The sequence below is a fragment of the Chrysemys picta genome, chromosome 2 (genome assembly GCF_011386835.1).
Source record: "Chrysemys picta bellii isolate R12L10 chromosome 2, ASM1138683v2, whole genome shotgun sequence".
In the NCBI taxonomy this organism is placed as follows: domain Eukaryota; kingdom Metazoa; phylum Chordata; order Testudines; family Emydidae; genus Chrysemys; species Chrysemys picta.
Window position 1 is genome coordinate 85,874,902 of NC_088792.1, and position 23,947 is coordinate 85,898,848.

Here is a 23,947-nt window from a genome sequence, read left to right on the forward strand (position 1 = left end):
AAACAAACCTCAAAATGAGGAATTAAAAATATTGTAGCTCAACTTAAGTTCATTGCCGGAAATTATGGAAATACTTAGTTGCGTTACTAACTGTAACTTGGCTCTCTTGTTAGTGGGAAAGCTCTAACAATTACCACATGTAATAAATGAAGTTGCAGAGGGTCCGATGCTGTGGCTGTCGTGTTTGCCTCTCAAAACAGCAACCAGAGGGAGGTTATGCTCTGTTTCCATCTTTGCTCTGTTAGCTCTGGTACTGTAAGAGATAATGCATTTCCCCGTGAAGCCTGAATTTCAAAGAACTAGTTATGCCATTTGTTCCTTGTATATTAATGGTTACTGTAACTGAACGTAATCAGTGATATGGACATCAAATGGATAAAAATTTCCTTTCCAAGCCCTTTATTGACAAAGCTTGTGAGGCCTTATACTCAACTTAATGGTATTTCTCTGTTTTGGATGTAATGTGATAACCGTTGAACACCAAATCTGAATGTGGCGAGGCACCGCTGGGCCCCCACTCTCCTCTGCCACGCCCACAAATCAGCCAGAGACCTCTGCGTAGGTTCAATCACCCATGCTCTTTATTTACAGTATACCTTCCCACCACCTTCTAGCTACCAACAGCTTCACTATTACAGCCTCAGGGACTGCTAGCTCCTGCAGCCAGCAGAGAAGAGCTCCCACTCCCTCTAATTCTCTGGCTTCTTCCTTTCCTTCCAGCCTTTATATAGCCCCTGGTTAACGAGGCCGGCAGCTGTTCTCCATTTGCCAATCAGGCCTGGGCTTACTCAGCCAGCATCAATTCCCCTTTCTCAATTGGAGCTGGCATGACAGAGGCCTGGCTCAGATTTCCTTAGCCAGCACCCTGTCGCACACCTCCCCCGTTATGAACCGGTGGGGTTCATCCGGGGGAGTCTCTCCCCTTCATTCAGGTGATCCCTGGCATCATTTCTGGGGGGTTCCTTCATCTCCCAACCGCGAAAAGTACACTGCGTTGGGGATGGATGCCCTCGTAGCTCTGTTGCCACCCACAGGTCCTCACACCAGTCGCATCTCTGTGGGCGTCTCTTTTCCTTTACCCTCTTTTCTACCAGTAGGGGGTCGGGTTCTCCCAAGCCATCAAGCGGGATCCACGTCTCATCTCCTGTGAGCTGCATTGTGGGGAGCTCCAGTTGCCCCTTTTTCCCCCTCTTAAGGGGCTTGGGCTGGCCATCTGCCCCGCATCTCCGTCCCTCTTTCTACCCTATCTGGGCTCTGTTGTCTAGGGTTTCCATGTTCGCTTCCCCGAGGCCTCTGCTCCTCTTCCTCACTGGGGGTTCTCAGTTTAGGGCTCCCCACCCTCTAGGCCAGCAACCCTTTGAACTAACAATAGTTGCCAAACAGAACTGCTCAGTTCCACAATTGTGTGCTGGATTTCCCAACAGCGGAATTCTCACTCTTCAGAAAGGCCCTAGGTTCCTGCAGTACGAAGTGCAGCAGCCATGACTACCAGTAGCACTGAGGCTGAAGCCAATCCTTTAGTCTCAGAATTGGCGTACTGCGGAGCATGTAAAGTTCCTGTTATCATTTTTTTTTTCCCCTGCCACTGATGCCCAGGCTCGTTGAGGCATTTATATATAAGGTGATCTCTAAGCTTGACTGCAGTCGCCCAAGCATTTATGTTGCATCTAAACTTAACAGATAGACTAGGAATGTTACAAAAACACGGAGATACTGCAGTATTTCTAATAATAACAACACATCTCGTATCTGTTCCAGGCATGTTCCCTCAGGGGGACAGTGAGATTTTAAGTCGTTGTCCTGTTTCTGACTGCATGCCAGACCACTCCAGTTTTGTCACAAATAGATATCTTCTTGATAATGATCCACAGAAGGAAAAGCATTTTTTCTTTTAATAAAGTCCTCTTACAAGTTGAGGTCAATGTTTGGTTTCCCACCATGAGTTCTTTTAAACACAGCAATCTTTCTGGATTTCCTGTGGCTAAGACTTGCTTTATTCTCTGCCAAATCTGGTTTACTTATTACTGCTACAAAATTGTTGGCCTTTTTGGATCAGCTATACAGAACGAGCAATTTTCTGCTGCATCCAGCGTAGGAGTGCCTGTTCTGCTTCCGAACGCTTATGATCCTGTTTGTACTTTACGACTGGCATCTGTTTAGAAAGGCAGTTGTTTTCCAAATTTTTAATGAAGTTGAAGGGTATAGATTGAGAAATTTTGAAATATTTTGCCAAATTCATTTTGCAAAATCTGTACCTTGTTTTCAGATGGAAAGCAATTAGTATTAGCCGATGTATTTCAGGACTGGCAGAGATGGACTGGTGTAATGAAGTAGGGTTAATATGTACCTTAATATTCAGACCACCTGGCCTCTAATTATTGCCCTTCTGCTGAGCAGTAGCAGATGTTCACAGTTCAGCTTCCTTTGGATTCTTACATAGGCAGATATTAAATATTAGGCTACCTTTACGAAACATTTTAAAGTTGCTTCATGTTGTATTCTCTTTGCAAGAGAATGACCACCACTATTAGAAGTGTGCAGACTATGTAATAGCACCACCTGGTGACACCTAGCATAACATAATGTGCAGGGAGGGGTGTATCAACTGAAATTCTAGTCTTATGCATGACTGATCCTGGTAAGCATTGGTTCCTAGTCTAAATAGTATGCAGTGTGTGTATAGGTGACCTTATTTTTCTAAAAAACAAAGGTAATCAATGTCCATAGACTCCTCCTTAGAATTTTCTCAGTTAGGACCTTCCCCTGTTTCTGTTTACTGTCCCAGAATCTTCACACACACAAAAATGATAATAGATTTCCCAACTTCCACAGTAGTAAATTATACCCCATTTTGTGTGCTCTTAAGGGAACTTTTCAAGTTAACTGGAGAAAGGGATTTAGACTTAAGAACTCTGTGACCAAAGCTGTGTTTTGTGAAATTTAAGTTTTTTGCAGTTTTAAAGAAATAGGTAAATAAAAATTATATTACATTTTTTCAACAATGATGGAATTATCTCCTATTTCTGGAATCAAAATAACTGGAAGCACTTCCTTTCCCACTAGTAAATGTAATGTGTATGTATCCTCAAAAAGTGCCTACCTTCATGGAAATCAAGCAAGCTATAACTGAAATTATTTTGGACATTAGATCTTCTCAGTAAGACCAGGGCCAGCTCCAGCTTTTATGCCGCCCCAAGCAGCGAAGGAAAAAAAAAAGCAGCGATTGGCGGCGCTTCGGCGGCAGCTCTACCGCGCTGCTTCATTCTTCGGCGGCAATTCGGCAGCTGATCCTTCCCTCCAAGAGGGACCCACCACCGAAGACTCGGACATGCTGCCTTACCATTGGCCGCCCCAAGCACCTGCTTCCTGCGCTGGTGCCTGCAGCCAGCCCTGAATAAAACTTCACATGACATCTTTCACTCAGAGCGTCGTTAATGGGAGTTCTATGGTATCAGTTCATATAATCAATGAGAGATCCACACCAAAAGAAAGAGCAAAAACCTGAAATGAAGCATTAGATTAAGGGTCTGAAAGAATTATGAACTTAATTTGGGAAATTTAATCTGGTAAGAATGATTGCAAGTGCACAAGTTGATTTTAAAGGAGATGGGGAAAGCTTTTTGTTTTATGGCATGGGAACAGACCAGCACATCTAGAGGTGGAACCATTCTGCTTTAAGTGCTCTCATATTCCATCATTTGTCTATTCTGTTCTTATGACATAGCATTTGGGGCAGGAGCGATGGTGGAAAAGCTTGCTTGTTGGGCACCAGGTTACTTTCTTAATTACTCCATCTCTGACTAAAGAAAAATCCAAATTTAAAACCATAAAGCTGATGCATGTGGCTTCATTTTCTTTTTAAATTAACATTCACGGTGGTAGAACTCATGTAATGGTGCAGTAAAGGTCTAACCAATGGAACAGACCTCAGGAGTGAGTTGTAGAATGGGCTTTTATTTTTCTGACCCCCTTAATCAGCTATTTTCTTCCCTTCCCCCTTTTTCATTTTGTATTTCCTTTAGCCTTTATTTGATTCTTCCAATTTTATCTTTTTTTCCCCTTGTTCCATGAAACAGAAGTGGTTAAAAAAATTAAAAATTGGAATTGGAACAAGTGCTGGAGCTCAGCTTTGGGTGAAAAAGGTGCTGGAGCTGAGACCTGTAGTTGACCTCTGATTTTTATTAGCCTGTGACCTGTATCAGATCTATAGTTTCAAGAGCATTAATAACCAAACATGTTAAACTTTATCACTTTTTGGCTTCTCTCCTTGTGCAATACAAATGTTTTTCTCCTGTCTTAGCTTCATGACATAATTTTTAATTCAGTCCTTCAAACCATTGAATTACATTCTGCTTGAGCTGTCCTTGGAGGCTGTTCTACTATAGCTGATATTTCAGCTGTTATGCTAGGTGCCCTGAGCTGAGGAAACAGAATTTCTTCATTGCCACTCCAGTCTCATTTTCAGGAGTGCACTCAGGCCCCACTTCACCAATGCACTTAAGCATATGCTTAGCTTTATGCATCCATTGTTGCTAACTTGTGAGACTTGATCACAAGTCTAACAGTATTTGATGTTCTGCTTAAAGTCTCAGATCCTGGAAGCATGAGATTCTTACCTAATTGCTTCTTTCATATAGGGGAGAAAAAAAGTTGAGGGTTGACAATACTGAGCATGTGCTTAAGTCCCATTGACTTCCATAGAAGTTAAAAACTAAACTGGGTTGGAGTAAAGCACATGTTGAAGTACCTTGTTGAATCAAGACTGACGTGCATAAATCTTACTGTGATGGGTGCTAACTGCAATCCTAAGATAGATAGCTTAAGTTATTACCTGCAGAATTTCATAGAGACAAGGAGGCCAAACTAAAATGTGGAGGTCAGTGTAAAAAGTGTGCGTGTGAGAAGTTTTGAATTTGTGGTCACCATTTAGGTATAGTGAGATTGTCAGAGCCAAATTGAAATAAATATAATTTTTAAATCTTTTTTTTTTTTTTAGGGAAAGTGAGCCATGGTTATACAAAACATGTTACAGAATAGCCAGTTATCCTGTAAGCAGCAATTGTGTTCAATTTGAAAATTAAATTCAGTCTCTGAAGTATGTAATAGAGGGCTTTAATGAAGCTTTCACTGAAAAGCTCAACACAGCCTTAATTATAGAGTTTCTACTGACAGCACCATAATATGGGTATGACTAATACAGGCAAATAGGACTGGCGGAATTAGACTTTAGTACTGGCTTCTGGATAACAGAACCATCATTGTATAGCAGGGAAAGGATAATCTGTTACTATCTGTATTTGCTTTGTCTACTTGCTCCATTATTTGTTCTTCTCACTGTGTATTTGCCTGCTTTTCTCTCTTTTCCTTTCCTGTCTCAGATGAATGATCAGAGATATAGCTGTGGATGTAGCACCATCTAGTGTAGTTTCATCAAAGAAGAAATTAAAAATTCCATTTGAGAATTACCATTGCTCTTTACACTGTAGTTTTAGTACAGGATTAAATATTTGCCGTTGGGAGGTGCTGGATGGATAAAGACATCTTGGGGGAAGCTTCTTCACCCTTTCCAATTTTTGCTGCCATTTTGCAGAGACAAAGAGCTATATCATCTTGGCAAGACAAAATGGAGTGTTGCTACTAGAAATGTCAGTTGCTAATTACTCCAATTTTGCAAATCGCAAAAGCCTTTTGTCCTTCTTGCTTTTGCCTGCCCATCAGTAGCTGTCACTCAAATCTGTCCTTCCAGAAATGGAGATTCAGACAGGCTATAGACACACAAAGTTCAAACTATATTAGGTGGCAGAAGGGAAATTTTCCTCTTTGCATGTCTTCCATGGGGGTATTGGGTTTTCTCTGTTATGTGTTGTGACCCAGGGACCTATTGCTGCCAGGTGGCAGAGGGCACAACACACGGATGCATAAGGGTTACAGGGATCCTCTGGGTCTGGCATGTATATATTAGGTCACCATAAAGTATTATGTAAGGTGTCTAATAATCATCATAATCCTTGCAAGATATATGTACAGAAAAAAATGTAAGGAGTTACATATATACAGTGAGAATTATGTTCTCGAGGTCTGTGACTTGGGGATGATCACCAGAAAAGGTGAGAAATGGATTTCTTTCAGGCAAGGGCTGTTTGTCCGTCTGTCTGTCCACATGTAAATTGAGTATTGTATGGTTCACAGTGGGACTCATTTACAGTCTGAGCAAAATGCTAGTCAAATGATTGCAAAGTCTCCAGAGGAGACCCTGGACAGGAAAACACAAGCAGTAGGGGTTATCCCGTGGGAGCACACAATGGATATTTGGACTATAACTGTAGAGACAGAGAAAAACTTAGCGTTGTTCCACTGAGAAGGCAAGAAGACAGAGCTTGTTTCCTGAACAGAAGATCACAGCCAACCCTGCCTGTAATACACCGGAAGGATTTAGGGTAAACTTTTGCTCTTATGAAATGACAGTGTCTTTATTGGTTAAGTTAGGCTCCAGTATGCGTGTTATGATTTTATTTGATATGTAGCCCTTTGTTTCCAATATTTCTGCTTGCTATCATTTCAATCTCTGAACTTTGTTTAATAAATTTATACCTTCTGTCTCTATAAACAAATCTGAGTGCTGGGTGTGAAGCAGAGGTGTGTTGTAACTGGTAAGCTGTGATGTACTGTTACTTTGTGAACAGAAGATCTGGAAATTCTGGGAGTGTCCAGTGGATCAGGTGCTGTTCACTCCAGGGGGATGCTCGGAGTGCCCAGCGCTTGGAGTGTGCCTATCATTAACTTGAGGGAGCCAGACCTCTGCAGGATCTGAAGACAGGTGCTTGTGTTGCCAGCGGCTGGAGGTGTTGGGGAGCTGATCCCCAGCAAGCACGGACCAGGCTTCCTCATGCTAAGGGCAGGTGCCTCACAACCCCCCAGGGAAGCGTTACATGTGTAATTTTTTTCCCTACCTATCTTTGACTCCTTATCTCCAGTCACCTTCATTGTGTTGATTAAATGTTCAGTCTTGTTCCTCAGGTCTGAGGATCCCTCTACTTAGAATTACTCTGCCATGATATATTTTGTAAGCCAGAGAGCGCAGCTGCTTAAGATGATGTGGGTTTGTTTCAGTGGGCTTCACTAACCAGAGAGAGGATAAATGAATTGTGATTTAAATGGTCATTTCCTCATCACTATGCATGATTCACTCATTATCCTAATTTTCACTTCTGCGCACATGCATGAAGGTACTCCTTACCTCTTTGGCTGTCACTGATTCTGAGAGATTGGCATTGTGAATGATTTGAACATTTCTCATGGAGATGAGCTATTTTGAAGCTTATTTTGTTCATATTTCATGCCTTTCACAGGATGGCTCACCACCGTAAAAAAATTTTAAGGTTACATTGATGGAAATTATATACTGAAATTCAGGTCCAGAAATCTCTTTAGTCTCTGCAATAGGAGTTTTTTCTGATTAAGAACTTCAGGATTTGTCACAATAGTTTTTGAAATTCTGCATACTTCTAGTAGTGGTGGTCATTCTCTTGCAAAGAGAATACAACATGAAGCACTTTAAAATGTTTTGTAAAGGTAGGCAGATATTAGATATTAGGCTGAGTACCAAATGAAATATAAATTCTTCTAGCTAATCAGAACATATTTAGAAAACAAAGGACCAAATACTTGGAAATAGTATAGTAAGCTGTAAGAACTGATTGATTGACTTTCATGAAAGATTGAAAAAAGTTAAGAAAATATTATGTCCCTTCCAAGCACAAGGACAGAGCTGGTCAAAAGAGGGGAAAAATTACAAACATTTTTCAAAAAAATTCTACAAACTCTGAAGCTGGTCACAAACAAGAAAATTTCACACAAACTTTGTAACTTCTTTCATTTTATTTTCAGTTTTCAAAAATTTTGATTTTTTTAATTGAAATTTAAAAAATTAAAATTAATTCTATATAAGAAAAAAGGCTGTTTTCTTGAACTAGAGAGTCATTGCATCCATCTAAACCAAAACATCAGACCAGTGAAGATGACAGAAGTTCTCAACAGACAAATTTGGATACAAAAAAATCTTTCTCAGTTTTTCTTTTATATATGAAGAAGGCAATAAAACAGGAATAAAGTGGAAGTGAATAAAGCAGATTCCACATATACAGACTCTTTCTGCCCCGATGATACAATCTGCTAGGTTTAACCACTGACTTCCTTTGAAAAAAGGCGACACACCCTGCTCTCAATAATTCACTTTACAGTTGATATTTTATTTCATGCACATGTCAAGTACCTGCAGTCTTTCTTTTCCAGTTTTTCATTTTCTTTTTACTACTTTCATATGTGTGTGTGTGTGTGTATGCTATTTGAGAGTTAATGGAGGACTGATTTCAGTTTTCAGTCTTATTCACAGAATCCTATAGCATAGAAATTGGCAACACAGCTACCAGAATACCTGAATCTTGTTATGGAGAGGCTGTGTCTGTGATTTGACAGGATAATTCAGTTTCCATGGCCATTCTGATTTTGGCGCTTGTATTGAGACTGGCAGTAAGGATACTAATCAGTGCCACATTGTGGTGATGACTTTTATGACATGGACAGGAATCCATCAACTTCTTTCATAGAGGCCACAACATATCCACCAGGTGGCAATAACTTGAATTTCTCTCCTTCTCTGCATTGGGTTATGTTCTTGACACCCTTTTCTTCTGCCTTTACACGTTTTCTCTAGCCAACATCTGTTGTAGAAGAATGAGCTTTGGGAGCAATGTTTACTTTTGCTTCTTTTGCAAAGGAAATGCACTAATGTGGTTCTGTTTGGCCAGGTGGAGAGAAATGTTAGCATATTGAGGCAAAATTAAAATTACTTTATGGAGAAGCATACAATAGGGACATTACCATTTAGTGTGAATGTTTTTTATTACCACGATCTGATCTAAATTTTGTGTGTGTCCAAAATATGAAAATTCTGGGATATTTTAAAGAAACTTGACATGAAAGCATGGTGATTGTAACATATTTTAACCCATAAAAGGGGGAAAATATAAAAAACAGTTCAGTTCATAAGAATTGAGAATTTCATGAGTTTTTAACATTAGCTCAACCTTTACTTCCTGGTGCTAGCTCTGATTGGAGCTCTTTTATGAGCCAAGTTGTTCCTCCAGCGTGGCTCCTCAGAATGTTTTAAACTGCCATATTTTAGTAGAATTCTCTGCCAGCAAAGATGACACAAAGAAAAGGGACATTTTCTATACACAGGGATGCTAACAGAAAATGAGTGCTCAGAGTTGTGAGAGATGATGCTGTCCTTCCTAGAGATTCTTCTTGGCAGCAAAGGAGAGCTGTGATAAATGTGTACAGTGCAAGTCTATCTCATTATTTTGATACAAAAATTACTTATGACCTTGGGAAGGGAGGTTCTTCTGTGTGTGGAAGCAAGGTGTGTTAGAAAATTGTTGCCCAGCCCTACTTCTATCAGCTTTTTTTCAATGGGAAATTAGATTTTGAATAGTCAAAACTTCTTGCAAAAAGTGTCTGCTTTCCATACAAAGCTTCAATTTTTGTGGGATGGTTTTTTGGGTGAAAATAATGAATGACCAAAATCCAAAATGCTGCTGTGCTGCCTCACGCTCCTTTTCTCTTCTATAGGCCACTACTTCTTCCATAATGCACCATGGCCCTGTGATTGCCATGATGCGTTGCCTCTCCTCCGGGAACGAGAGACTGTAGTCCTGACAAGAAAGTCTGACCTATTGAGAATGGAAGCATGAGGCACTGCAATGGCATTTGAGAGTCAAAATATTTTGGCTTTCAACTCTTCATGCCAAAAAAAAAAAATTACCTCAAGAAGTTATCTACTTCAGCCCTGTGTGTCCAGGCAGAGTCAAGTAAACCCAGGTCCTCTCTGTCAAGTGTTTGTCTAACCTGTTCTTGATTCTATAGAGTAGATAGGGTTACTGAAGCTCCTCTGCCCACACACACTACCAGGGCTGTTGAGATCAGATGAAGTGGTTGAGTTAGGACTCTGTTCAAATGTGGGAGAGTTGGTGGCATGGCATTCCCAACTAGAGTCCTCAATGCTGCTGGAATTTGTGCTCTCTGCCAGCTCAACAGCCAGAGGCTGTTGACATTTAGGATGCTGTGCAAAGCCCATCTCTCTTCTCAGGTGAGTTAGTGGGTTGGTGTTTAGTGAGTTGGGACAAAGGTCTGTCCTTTTCTGATTTTCTTTCTTTAGTAATTGCCTTTGTCTTTTTTAAAGCCCTCTGAGTCTTGAAAATCAGGCACATTTGATAAATTAAAAATAAATGTAATGTGTTATAAAATTTGTAGGATATAGTCCCACTTCCCCTTCTTGTCAGTAGCAGTGCGACAGAAGTGCACTTTAGAAACCACCCACCATTTATACCCTCTACAAAACTAAAGTTGATTAGAAGCCCTTTGAATTCTGTTTAATAGATTGTTTGGCTTGTTACTGAAGTGCCTGAAATATTACCTATCCTCAGTGATATCAAGTAGCATCTCAGGACTTGTCTGTGATGCCCTACAGTGAGGATTACAGTGTGTGCTAAGGTGTTTCACTATAGCTGCCCCATGTAGACCCTGCTAGCATGAACTAAACGCAAACTAGGATGGTACCTTTAACGTGGCCTGGTTTGAAACGTTAACACAAACAAGATATCTTTTAGTTCACCCTAGCAGGGTCTGTGTGGGGTGGGTACAGCACAACACTGTAGTGCATGCAGAACTTCACACCTCTGTAGTCTGCGCTGCGCGGCCATGTAGACAAGCCCTTAGATTCCAGAGTTATAGCACTTCTATCATATATGTGGTGTTTGAGTGTTGGCTCACTGAGCTCCAAGCCATCAGCAACACAGCAAATTTACTTCTTTCTAGCTGACCAACAGACCAATATCAAGGCTGAACTTTCATGCCCAGCCTTCTATTAGAAAGTCTTCCCCCATTTTGATTTTCATGCAAATATGCTGATTGCTAATTTTCTCCATTCTGTGGTTCTATCTAACGTGTTAGAAAAGCATCAGAAGACCAAGCTGTAGCATACTGCTGCTAACCTCCAGGGCCTATCATTTGGTTAAATGGTTGAGGGAAAGACTATCATTGTGAATTCCATCTCTGGAATAGTATCAGGCTTAGAACCTGACCAGTGAGGAAAATCATATTACAGACACAAGCTCTTGGTTGGATGTCAGCCTATATTAGATCACCTTTGTATGAATGACTGTCTTTCATAGTTTCTGGGCTCTCGTAGATTTATCAGTCCGGTGTAACAAGGCTTTTGCTGATGCCAAAGGGTTTTACCAGGAAAAACCTCCATTCCTCTCTTAACAAAGAGATGCAGGTCCATCACCAGAAAACATTTTGAGAAACAACTCCTCCTTTCTTGCTAGGACTGGGGTTCAACAGCAAAATTCCCATATGGAAAGTGAATTTTTCCTCTCACAGATTACTTTTTCCACATGTGATATTTTCTTCTTTTAGGGACCTAGACATTTTGCAAAAGTTAAGTTTGTGTGCTGTGAAGCTGTTGGTGAGCCATGGTCATTTCGAAATGTTCAAAACACTGTTCTCAAAAGGACAGGTGGCTGAAAGCTGAAGGATCCGTTAAGTATAGTCTCTCCTTTCTTCCTATCTCCAAATGTAAGTGCTACATCAGATCAATCTGCTACTTCAGGATCTCTATCCAAAGAAGTAGTAGTAAAAAAAAAAATCCTCTAAACAGCACTTTTCGAAGAATGAACCTCGGTTCATAATATAAGGCTTAAGCTATGCTAAAAATACCCAACTTCCTTTCCCTCTCTGCCACTGTCTCTGTCCCCACAATAAAAAATAAAATAAAAAAAAAACACCCAAAAAACTTGAAGCAATCATTCTCTTTCTCAGGACACTGCCAGGATGCAGGAATTGATGCCACTGCATCGTTAGCAAGGCATACTTCTGAAACACGTAGGAAATGCTCATATGGAAAATATACTCTGGGCATTCAACAATCACGGCCAAAAAGGAGCAAAAATATTTCGCTGAAGGAAAAGCAAATCCTTTTAATTGCAGTGATAATTGGCTGAGGGGGTAATTCAGTGAAGTGACAGCAGTAAGCAAGTGTTAATGTGTTAAATGTTTAGGCACATTTTCAAACAGAAACAGTTCTCTGAAAATAAAATGGAAAGCGTATTAGCCATAAATTCTGCCCTCTGCTGCAGTGAGGTGGAAAGTTAAGGAAACAATATATTAAAGAAGACTTTGAGCCAAACACTCCCTGAGCTGCTTATAACTTTATCAAAGAAAAGCCCCCCCCCCAATTTTTTTTAAGCAAAAGGTTCTTTATCACAAATTAATGGCTGTTCCTTTTGTGCTGAGCTTTATGCTTAACAGTTGATTTAAAGGTTTAGACTCTATCACCAGAGAAATAGGATATGTAAGAGAGGGGAATTCTGATCCCTTGTGCATATGCATTATGGTAGTCTTTAATTAAGTAAACACACACTAGTTTTCCTACAGAACCCCTGCCTAATTTAGTGCCAAGGGTGGATGCAAGAGAGGAGTTGAATTAAAGTTGCACGGGCACCCATAAATCTGACCGCTTCCTAAAAATAATCATTTAATGAAGTTCTTTGTGTATATAATTACAGATGTTTATAAATATTATATAATACAGTATATCTGAAAATCAATTTTGTGAATGAGTACTCACTCCATTTCTGTTCCCAGCTAGTGTTCCTAATTCCCATTTTTGTATTAGTTTTATGTTATATGCAGTGAATCGTAACTGTGCCACATTTGCAGTAAACTGTGAACAGTGTGCAGTTCATTTAACATTTTGTGTTGCATGAGACTGGACTTTAGCCTCCATGCAGTAACACTGCTTACTACAGAGCAGCTTGCTTTTAATGAAATGAAAATTTCAGTGCTGGCTCACTGAGTTACTTTTTCAGGTATGATTTTGAGATTGTAAACTTAACTGGTTCCTTTTTAAAAAAAAATATTTTAAAGTTATTTGTTGGCCTTGGAATATATAGAATAACTTTTATCCAAAGCTTGTGTTACAATTATTCTGTTGGAGTGAGGGTGAGATGGGACAGAGAAAAACTGGTTGGGAAACTGAATAGGAGGATCTATACAGAAGAATAGCTGTGAATTCACCCAATCCCCTGCTTTCTCTTCTAACCTTTTCCTCTTGCCGGTCTGTCTTTCCTTTCATGAGGCCTTCTTTTTCTTATACCTCACCATTTCATCTTTCTCTGCCCATCCCTCTTCATACGATTTTCCCCTTTCTGCCTCCTGTTCTTTTTATTTCTTTTGGAATATTAGTGGTTATACAAGAAGAGGGAGTTATACAAGAAGAGCGACAAGATTTTATGAAGTTCTGATTCCTCTGTGGATAATGCAGGGTGGTACTGATACAGATCATGATCCCCATTAGTCTAAAATTGGTACAGAAGAAAGGAAAATAATGTAATAAGGCCGGTTCATTTTTTTTCTTGTTGGCATATCTGTTTTTACGAGGCAAGTAATGATCATATGTGCAGATAGTGAAGCAATTAATAGATTAGTGTCTAGCATCTACTGCTGCCCCATAGATTTGATGTGGATGCAATAGCTCTGTGTAAGCTGCTGGACCAGCTGGGGAAGGCAAAAATCACACTTCAAACAATAGCACAGGTCTCTTATGAATGCTTTCTTTATTAACAAAGATTCAGAACAGCACAACACGTCCCCATACTTGCCCCCAAACATAACAGTTCTGCGGGAGACCCTAGGCCTGCCTCCAGACCAATATTGGTCCCTTTCCCCAACCTGCAATTTCCAGACATCATGGCTGTATTGGGGCTGTGGTGCCAGGAACTCTCCTAGCCCACGTTAGTCTCCCCTTCACGAGCGGAGTTAATCAGGATTCACAGAAAAGACAACACAGCCTAGTTCTGTATTGTTTTGATGGTGTTTGCCCACTCATCCCTAACCCTCCCCATCTCCAGCCAGACCTCTACTCAGATAGCCCTTATGTTTGCAAAGTGCCCTTCGGAGTGGCAGCATGGGGAGCTCTGTGGGGAGAATCACTCCATGTGTAAATCTGCGGGGGAGAGACACTATGGGTGGATGAGTGTGCCAAAGATCTGACTGATTCTAGCATCCAGGCAAAGAAAACTGGTTTCCAAATAACTTATGCCATGCAACTGCTCAAAAAGGGTGAAAAAAAAATTAAACAGGCGAGTACCGCAGACCGCTAGTCCTACTGAACTGATGATAGGAGTATATCCTGGACTTTCTCCTCAAAACCTACTCTGTTGTATCTGAAAACAGATAATCACTATGCTCTCAAATGAAGTCTCACAGGAAAATAGGACAAAAACAACATATCACCTCTGCGTAAACACTTTTCACAAAGTGATCACTCTATAACTATATCTTACCTATAAATCCCTTCATCCTCAAAGGAAACCTGCACAGCACTTTCAAAAGACAAGCCTGAGAGCTTAAATTCATAACTTTGCTAGACACTAAAAATCATGGTCTTAATAAAGACACTGGTTTTATGCCTTATTACAACAATCTAATCCACTAACTCCCCTTTTTTGTCCTATGACTACGGGGCTGTCAATGGGCCGCTTCACCTTGAATGCTCCCTTAGAATATGTGCTAACTACATATTTAAAAACTTTATTAAGATGATGTAAAAAAAAAATAGTGAACAGAGTTTGAGCATAGAAGTTTCTGGTTATCAGGGAATAACATACAGATTATCGAGGGTGCAAAGTTTGGTTTAAGAACAGGTGGCATGAGGAATACATAGTCTGCAATATCCCCGATTGGGGGTAAAAGGTTGATGGGTCGAAGTACAGACATTGAGATATGAGGGTATGAAGTTCATAGAGTGGTTGTGTTCGGGTGTGGAGTATAATGAGTGGATATGATGATGAGGATGGATTGACCCTCATTTGGTGAGATTTAATGTTTAGGAAGTTTAGGTTCCGGTTCATATGATCCAACGGAGAAGGTCACTTGGTCCCTTTCTTGTAGTGGGAGAACGATGTCACTCTGGCTCACGCCTCTTGGTACTGTCGGTGGCCGGTGATGTGCTCGGTGTAGATGTCCCTGGACCATCGGATGGCGTCTGAGACCATGAGGCGCCGCATGAGATGTGCGTAGTGTCGACCGATCCCGCAGGTCCGCAGCACACGCTCGTTACAGGGGTCCCAGGCTTCATACTGGGACACAAATCAGGGTGTCCATTTGCACCTCATAGCCCTTCGCTCTCAGGGTGTCAGCCAGGGGGGCGTTCTTTTCCAGCACTAGCCCTTGGATCTTACATTTAGCAGTGACACTCTTAGTACCTTTCCCAGACCTGAGGAAGAGCTCTGTGAAGCTCAAAAGCTTGTCTCTCTCACCAACTTGGTTCAGTAAAAGAGATGTCCTCACCCGCCTTGTCTCTCTAATTCTTTTAGTTCATTTACAGTAAGCCTGTTTAAACACCAGGTGGCGATATCTACTATCATGATATTCAGTAGTCAGATGAGAGATCATTTGAACCCTGAAATAAAGTGAGGAAAAGATATGGCTTGGTTTTGTTTTGTTAAATAGGATTCAGAATATTTTGAATCTGAATTAAGGGGTGGCCTGAGATGAAATGACTGATATATTCTCTACAAGGGGTGTCTGCAATTTCTTGGTTATAGCAGGGATGAGTTGTGCTCTGTTACTGAAATCCTTTGAGATACCACCACACACCCCAGGATTTATGGTGCTCTATTAATGTATTTTTCTGTGTCTCTGTTGTTATTTCCAAGCAACCAGGGGTTCTGGGAATCCTCAGCTGGAAAATCTTAAACAACACACCACACCACACAACATTTTCAGAGTATTAAAAAAATGTAACAAGCTTACTCTCCAGCCACTTTATCTCTTGGAATAGGGTTCTCTACATCTTTGTCTATATGGTGTGGCGCCTACCTGTATATCTCCTTTCTCCTCCCATATAGCTCCGTCTTGGCCTGGGCAGAAGGAGTTTCTTCTTGTAGTCTTTCTCCTCTCTCACACTATTTTCTTTCACCTCCCCTTGCCCTATTTTAGTAATTACCTATCCCAGCTGTTTGCACTCTGGCCTTGTGGAGAGCAGCCTGGTCATATGATACTGGCTTAGGTTCTTGTGCTCAACTGCTAAATGTCACTAAAAGACAGCTTAAAACATACATTTAATATTTTCCATGCTGCAGTTCTGTAATTCCTCCAGGGATGTGTCACAATTGTGGGGGGAGAAGAGGGTGGGGATATCCCAAGAGACCATGAGTCTGGAACAAGGGAGGAAGTGTGTGTGATTGTGAGCATGGATAGCCTATAAGACTTGCACTCTAAGGTGTGGTCCATGCTATGAAAAGATTTCGGAATGATTGCTTTAATTTCTAATTAACCCCCTTCTCTCCATTCTCATTTCTCATGATCTCTCCCTCTAGTTTTTCCTTGCATGCCTTATTTTTTCTCTCCCTCCTCCTCTACCTACCTCCTGTTTCCACTGCCTCCTCCGATGCTGTCAGCCATGCAGAGATTAAGCACACATCCTGAAAGACCCCATCTGACTCCCCTGTTTTCACCTCGTGGTCCTTACAGACTGTCACCAAGATTTTTTCAAGAAGTGATGCAGTGAATTTTGGAATTAAGATAACTTGAGAGAACTAAGGTTTCAGAGTGGTAGCTGTGTTAGTCTGTATCAGCAAAAACAACGAGGAGTCCTTGTCTCGTTAGACTGACCTCACATTTTGTAGGCAACTCCCATCTTTCCATGTGCTGTGTATTTATACCTACTACTGTATTTTCCATTCGATGCATCTGATGAAATGGGTTCTAGTCCACAAAAGCTTATGCCCCAATAAATTTGTTAGTCTCTAAGGCAGGGATAGGCAACCTATGGCATGCGTGCCGAAGGTGGCACGCGAGCTGATTTTCAATGGTACTTGCACTGCCCGGGTCCTGGCCACCGGTCCGGGGGGCTCTGCATTTTAATTTAATTTTAAATTAAGCTTCTTAAACATTTTAAAAACCTTATTTACTTTACATCCAGCAATAGTTTAGTTATATATTATAGACTTATAGAAAGAGACCTTCTAAAAACATTAAAATATATTACTGGCATGCAAAAACTTCAATTAGAGTGAATAAATGAAGACTTGGCACACCACTTTTGAAAGGATGCCGAACCCCGCTCTAAGGTGCCACAAGGACTCCTCATTGTTTTTGAGAGAACTAACTTGAAGAAAATGCTCAGCACTCACTCTGAAAACCAGGTCCTTTTATAAGGATGCTTCAGGAGGAGCTCCCCAAAATGGAGGCGCTCAAAATCACCTGGTTGCTTGTGAAAATCTTGGTCACGTCTTACCCCACAGTCTGTATGGCAGCGAGAGAAAGGAATGCTGCAGACCCAGTGTATGGATTGCTGGAGTACTAGTGACTTTCCACGTTTGAGATTTTTCCCTGTTGAGAACCAAATCATTGATGTTCCCCCACACACTGCTGCCAGCATGTTCTATCCAGCTATTAAGAGCAGGTGTGGAGGAGGCAGGAGCTTATCCTATTGCGTGCCACAGAAGTGATGGAGATTGGGAAAGCCTGTAGTGACAAATTGCTGGAGGTGGAAGGAGGCTGGAGGAGAACTTGAATAGTCTGCTGGAGGACTAGGGGATAGTGTGGGCAGAATTGTTGGCAAGAAAGTAGGGGAATGCCTCTGTTCTTTCCCGTTCTCTTCTGTTTCCTTTCAGTCCATGTCTCCATTCATTCTGTCCTTTTTCTCTAGCCCCATCTCCTGCCTATTAGCAGGACTCTGTGAATGCTGGCTTCCTTCTCCTTCACTCTACCACAGCTTCTCCATGCTAAATTTGATCCAGCTGGGGAAGCATTGGGACCAGAAGAGAAGCAGCAGCCTATGATTCCAGTGTCAAGGAGGAGGAATTTCAGGGGAAACCCTGCTCAACACATGCAGCACCACTAGATGAATGATTTTCTGGTGGGGTTGTAGGAATTCATGACATGGAGGAAGGGGTGCTGCATGTGTGTACATTATAACTAATGCATGACAGCTTTCAACTCTGAGAGAGACAAGCATGAATAATTACAGAAATAATCAATGTGAGGCAAAAGGTGCCAATAATGGAGACTTCTGCAAAATGCAAGAGACTTAGCCGCTCTTGATTTCTTGTGATAGTACCTCCTCATACTTTTTATTTTTAAAGTAAGGCCATGTCTACACTACCACTTATGTTGGCAAAACTTATGTAGCTCAGGAGTGTGACAAAGCAGCCCCCCTGTGTGACATAAGTTTTGCCAGCATAAGTGGTAGTGTGCACAGTGCTATGTCAGCAAGAGAGCATCTCCCGCCAACATAGCTGCTGCCGCTCGTGGAGGTGGTTTTATTATATCAATGGGAGAGCTCTCTCCCCTCAGTATAGAGTTGCTACACGAATGATCTTCCAACGGCGCAGCTACATCGGTACAGCTGTAAGCTCGCTAGTGTAGACATGGTTGGATAATCAGCCACACATGGAATAGGTACAGTGAATTCATCGTTTGGCAAACAAGAATATTCTCTCACTAAATAAATCTGGGTTATGCTGTCTTTAAGGTTTACTTTCCTTTTTGAGGTCAAGTTACAGCAGAGAATCACACATTTGTAATCGCTATAAGGATCCCAGAAAGTTTTATAGGATGTACCAAGACAGTCTTCATAATATATGGTCCAACTTTATTTTCTTGAACCCCATTTACAGTAATGTTCTATTGAATAAAGTCATTATTACAGTAAGATGTTTAATCTACATAAAGCTAAAGAAAAAGTGATAATTTAGGATAACAGGAAAATTACAATGGAGAGTTTTGATTCCCAGAAGATATCTTGGTGAGTCTATAATACAGCAATCTGATCTCATAACTAAAATTATTTGAAGTGATCGGGGTAAAGAAGAGAGAAGTATTTTTGTTAATGAATATTTGTGATGTGCTTCTAGAGAATTATTTTTATAATCGTAAATGTTATATGCTAAAGTTTCCTGTTTTTCTTTGAGTTGCGGGGACTTCTGCAGTAGGAATAATCTTAATCTTTTGGAGAAAGAGACCTTAAATGAAATTGCATGTGTATACATTATACATAAGGCCTTCGGCCCATCAGAAAAGAAAAATAGTAGATATTTGGTGAAAAATAAAGAAATAGATGGAGTACTAGGACCATCAGTGTGGTTTAAATGGTGTAAAAATTTTGGGAACATGCATACTTTGTAAACTGCTAGAATTTTTACTCTTGTTGATCCAACAGTGTTGGGTGAGAAATATCCCAGTGATATAGTTTAAAGCAGCTCAGTATTCATAGCTCTATAAACATGTACATGTACGTTGGTGTTTTTTGCATGTGATAATACTGGGTCACATAATCGATCACTGATTACTATAAGACATTTTTTCCCATCATTAGGTTTTTATTTTTCTGTTTAATTTGACAAAATGGCTATGCCACATCAGAAACATACAACTTGAATCTTTTTTTGCTGCAAAATCATATTTGCTGATAAAATAGCTCCTTCCAGCGAAAAAGTGGGTCCATTTTCACTTGATACATTCCTTCCTTTTATTAGAAAAAGGAACTAAAGTATTAACTTTTCACAGATGTGATAATTTTCCCATTTGTAACAAAATCTAGGACCCTAAGATTTTGAGTACTTTTGTTACTTTTCCGCTGGTTGTATGGAAATGTTTTGCATAATTCTACAGCTACAGCACCTGTTCTTATCAGAGGGAGAGATTAAAGAATCTAAATTATTATTAAGCCTACAATAAATCATCTCCTATTGAGGCTAGTATAAAAACCATAATAACAGGGTTGCAAAAGGTGAGTTTAATGTAGACTAGCAGGTATTTTTAGAAGTTCCTCATGGGATCCTCCTGCAATCAAATAGTTATAGCTGCCAATATGTAAAAGAGAGCCTCACATTTTTGCCAGTAATTGAAAGAGGCAGACAAGCAAGAGAGAAATATCCTCATTTACCAGAGCGATTTCAAACCTTCAGAGAAATTTTGTTTCTCCACCTAACTTAGTCTTCCATCAGGACTGGAAGGAGCTGAGACCCTAACTTTGCAATTTGATGTACGTGAGCTGCCCTTTGCACTTGCAAAGACCCTCATTAAAATCAGCAGGGCTGTGCATGGGTACGAGTCCACCTATATAGATCTCATGGCAGAATTGGGGGCTGTTTTTCTATCTTAATTATTTACTTAACTTTGTCAATGCAAAGTGGAACATCTGCTGATGAAAAATAACAGGTAACAGTAAATTCACTGGACTGCTCCAGTGTATGTTCCATGTTCTAACTCCTCTCAACAAACTTTGGACCTAGTGACCATATCAGACAGAGAACTTGTAAGCATCTGCTTTAATATATGGCCTGACTTTAAGTTCACAGCATGGCCTGACTTTGCTGACTATAGTTCAGGTCTCAGATCTTGCACCAGGCCTGGTGCTCTAGTGTGTCTCTCTCTCTCTCCTTCCCTCCCCCTCTTTACAGTGAGAGCTAGTAAAAGACTCCCTGCTCAAATGCAGTGTTGAATGGATGGTCCAATGTAGAATGGAGGATTGCCAGTCTACAGAGTTTCATGGTGGTTTGATACCATCCTGCATAGTGGTTGAAAAATTTTGTGAGGAGCTAATTTCTGTTTGTGACATAAGCATAATGAGCTAGTCTCTATGCATTGCCTTTTTGGCCTATTGTGAACAGTAAATATGTTGGCTCTTGTTAAACACTAGAAATGTGGAAGAGTCACTCAAAGATTTATGTCTTGATTTTGACCTTCCCCTCTTCCCGAAAATTTAGCTTAACGTATACAGTAATTTGCCTCTTGTTTGCAAGTGAACACATATTGTATGGTTTGATTCATTTAGACAAACCCTTTCTCTGAAACAAACTGATTCATAATGGGCATATCTCTAAATGGGTGTAGTGTATTTATATGTGCAATATTCTCTGTGTGAGCAATAGAGCTTGGCACTGTTTCTGGAATGACATATTTATGTGAACTAAAGTGGGTAAGCAGCATGTCCTATCAGTAGCCTGGTTTTACTTAAGCTTATGGATAGCAAGGTAATTCAGATTGTTTGACAACCACTCTTCTTCACATCTTCTACCCTTTGGTAGCACGTCCTTGCCAGCTTCAGCCTTATAGTTAAAATCAGAGGCATTTTTTGAAAATGTAACCTTGGGGATTAGGGGAAAAACAGAACAGTGAAGAAATAAAACGTTCTCTGGAAAATAATGAAATGTCTCTCTTATATCTTTCTTCCCCGATGACATATATTCCAGTGAAAAGCTGTCCATCACTAGCTTGGAGGGTTGCATCATGGTGATGAGGTCACTTCTGCCTAACAGGGTTGCTTTATTTACAGTAAATTATGAAGTGAGTCAGTGCCCTACCAATGCCAAATTCTGAGAGCTTTGGCATTGGTTAAAGATGGAATTCAGGGGCCATAAATTTCATATGTACACAGCATGGTAGCAGTTCATTAAACAGTGTGCAGGAAAGGCAAGTGGTAAAACAGATTTTGGTAATCCCCACTCAGAAGAAGGCTTTGTGTTCCAACTTCCCATTTTCACATTTTTGCTTCAGCTAAGGTTAGCTATAGAATTCTGCCCTACCAATCTGAAAATGCTATTTAGTGCTCTGCCTTGTTTCTGATTATGAAGCAGGACATTTTGTAAGTAATTTACCATTTCAATTTACAATTGAAATGTGTGGATCTTGATCAATTGGAAAACTGGGCTATGGACAACAACATGAAATTCAACAAAGACAAATGTAAGTCCCTAAACTTAGGGAGGAAAAAACCAAATACACAAATACAGATTGGGGGATAACTGACTTCGCAGCAGCATTGCTGACAAGGATCTGGAAGTAGTGGTGGATCACAACCTCAACGTGAGTTGTCAATGCAACACTGTTGCCCCCCCCCCCCCCCCAAAAAAAAAAAGGAAATGCAGTTTGGGTTGCAGTAACAGAGACATAGTACACAAATCACAGGAGGTGATACTACTGCTCTACTCAGCGCTAGTTAGGCCTCAGCTGGAGTACTGCGTTTTGGTCACTGCTGCAGAGAAAGAATGTAGAGAAACTGGAAAAGATCCAGAGGCGAGTGACAAAAATGATCAAAGGAATGGAATGCAAGCCATGTGAGCAAAGGCTGAAGGAACTAGATATGTTTAGTTTGGAAAAGAGGAGATTAAGGAGCGACATGATAGCAATCTTCAAATACTTGAAAGGCTGCCATAAAAAAGATAGAGAAAAATTGTTCTCTCTTGCCACAGAGGGCAGGACAGAGGGTAGGCAATGGGTTCAAACTACAGCATAGCCGATTTAGATTAAATCTCAGGAAAATCTTCCTAACTATAACAACAGTAGAACAATGGGACAGACTCCCTAGGGAAGTCATGGAAGCTCCTTCACTGGCAGTTTTCAAAAAGAGGCTGGATAGCCATCTGTCTCAAGTGGTTTAGACACAACAAATTCTGCATCTTGGCAGAGGGCTAGACTAGATGACCCTTGCAGTCCCTTCTAATTCTATGGTTCTATGATCCTATGAGTCGCCAACCCTGTGCTTACACGCCTCTTGTTTCTCCTGTTACCAACCTCTCTCAGTCATGCATTCCAAAACAGTGTGTATTGCTCACTGTTCTTTTTAGGAAACTCTTGCCAATATTGAAGTAAACTGACATGCTTGCCTGGCTCATGTTAAAACGTAAGAGCTTAGTTATTTGAAGTAATTAACATGGGCTATATGTTTCTTTTCTTCCTTTCAGATGTGTGCAATAGTACTGATCTTCCTGAAGTTGAAATCATCAGTCTGCTGGAAGAACAGCTGCCCCATTACAAGCTGAGAGCAGATACAATCTATGGTTATGACCACGACGACTGGCTTCATACGCCTCTCATTTCTCCTGATGCCAGTATCGACTTAACAACTGAGCAAATAGAAGAGACGCTGAAATACTTCCGTAAGTGAAAACTTGGCAGTTGTACTGAAGCAAGAATATGGCTTATAAATTAGTGCTGTCTGTCACAAGGCCCTCAATATAGCAGCTATGGTTAGGAATCAGCATGAGTGGCGTAGGACCAAGCTACATGTACACTTTAAACCAGCCTTCTGTTACAACACTGTGGCAAAAGCAATACATTCATAATGGATCAAAAGCCAGTCTATTTCCTGTACCAGTATTACAGGTTCCTGATGGGTGGGAAGTAAAGTAAATATTAAATAAAAGATTAGGACATATAAAATAGCAATTGCACTTGTAGTTTGTACATGCAAAGTTTCATCCTAGAGAGCTGTTCTTGATTATCCCCCTGGATTAAATTATATTTAGGGTGAGAAAGTAACAAAGACTCTTACATGAAAAATACAATAAAAAACCCCCCTAAAAACACCTAAATCCACACCTCGATTAAATAAAAACCCCTAAAAACACCTAAATCCACACCTCAATTAAATTTCCAGATGGTTGGAAAGTCTCTGAAATATCTGGAGTTTGAATATATGTGACAGGTTTCAGAGTAGCAGCCGTGTTAGTCTGTATCCGCAAAAAGAAGAACAGGAGTACTTGTGGCACCTTAGAGACTAACAAATTTATTAGAGCATAAGCTTTCGTGGACTACAGCCCACTTCTTCGGATGCATAAGAAGTGGGCTGTAGTCCACGAAAGCTTATGCTCTAATAAATTTGTTAGTGTCTAAGGTGCCACAAGTACTCCTGTTCTTCTTTTAGTGAATATATGTGGATATGCATTTTGTTTGAGGCTTTTTAATCAGCTGTAGGTTAACATAGTCTACTCCTATTGGAATGACTTATCCATTCCACAGGTTTAATGTGAAAGCTCTAAATGTTGGGTGAGTGAAGAAACTTCCAAGTAGTTGCTTTTGTTTTTGTTTTTTTAAA

The 23,947-nt window shown here is 40.5% G+C and overlaps 1 protein-coding gene across 1 annotated transcript in view; it reads left to right on the forward strand.

The window, feature by feature from the left end:
* Window positions 1-23,947, forward strand: part of LOC135972183 (uncharacterized) — a gene marked incomplete at its 5' end in the record, with an annotated part of 112,637 nt that overhangs the window by 67,854 nt on the left and 20,836 nt on the right. Inside the window, one exon of the mRNA XM_065582450.1 lies at window positions 22,815-23,009. Within this exon, the coding sequence (XP_065438522.1) occupies window positions 22,815-23,009 (195 nt within the window). The remainder of the gene's footprint in view (window positions 1-22,814; window positions 23,010-23,947) is intronic.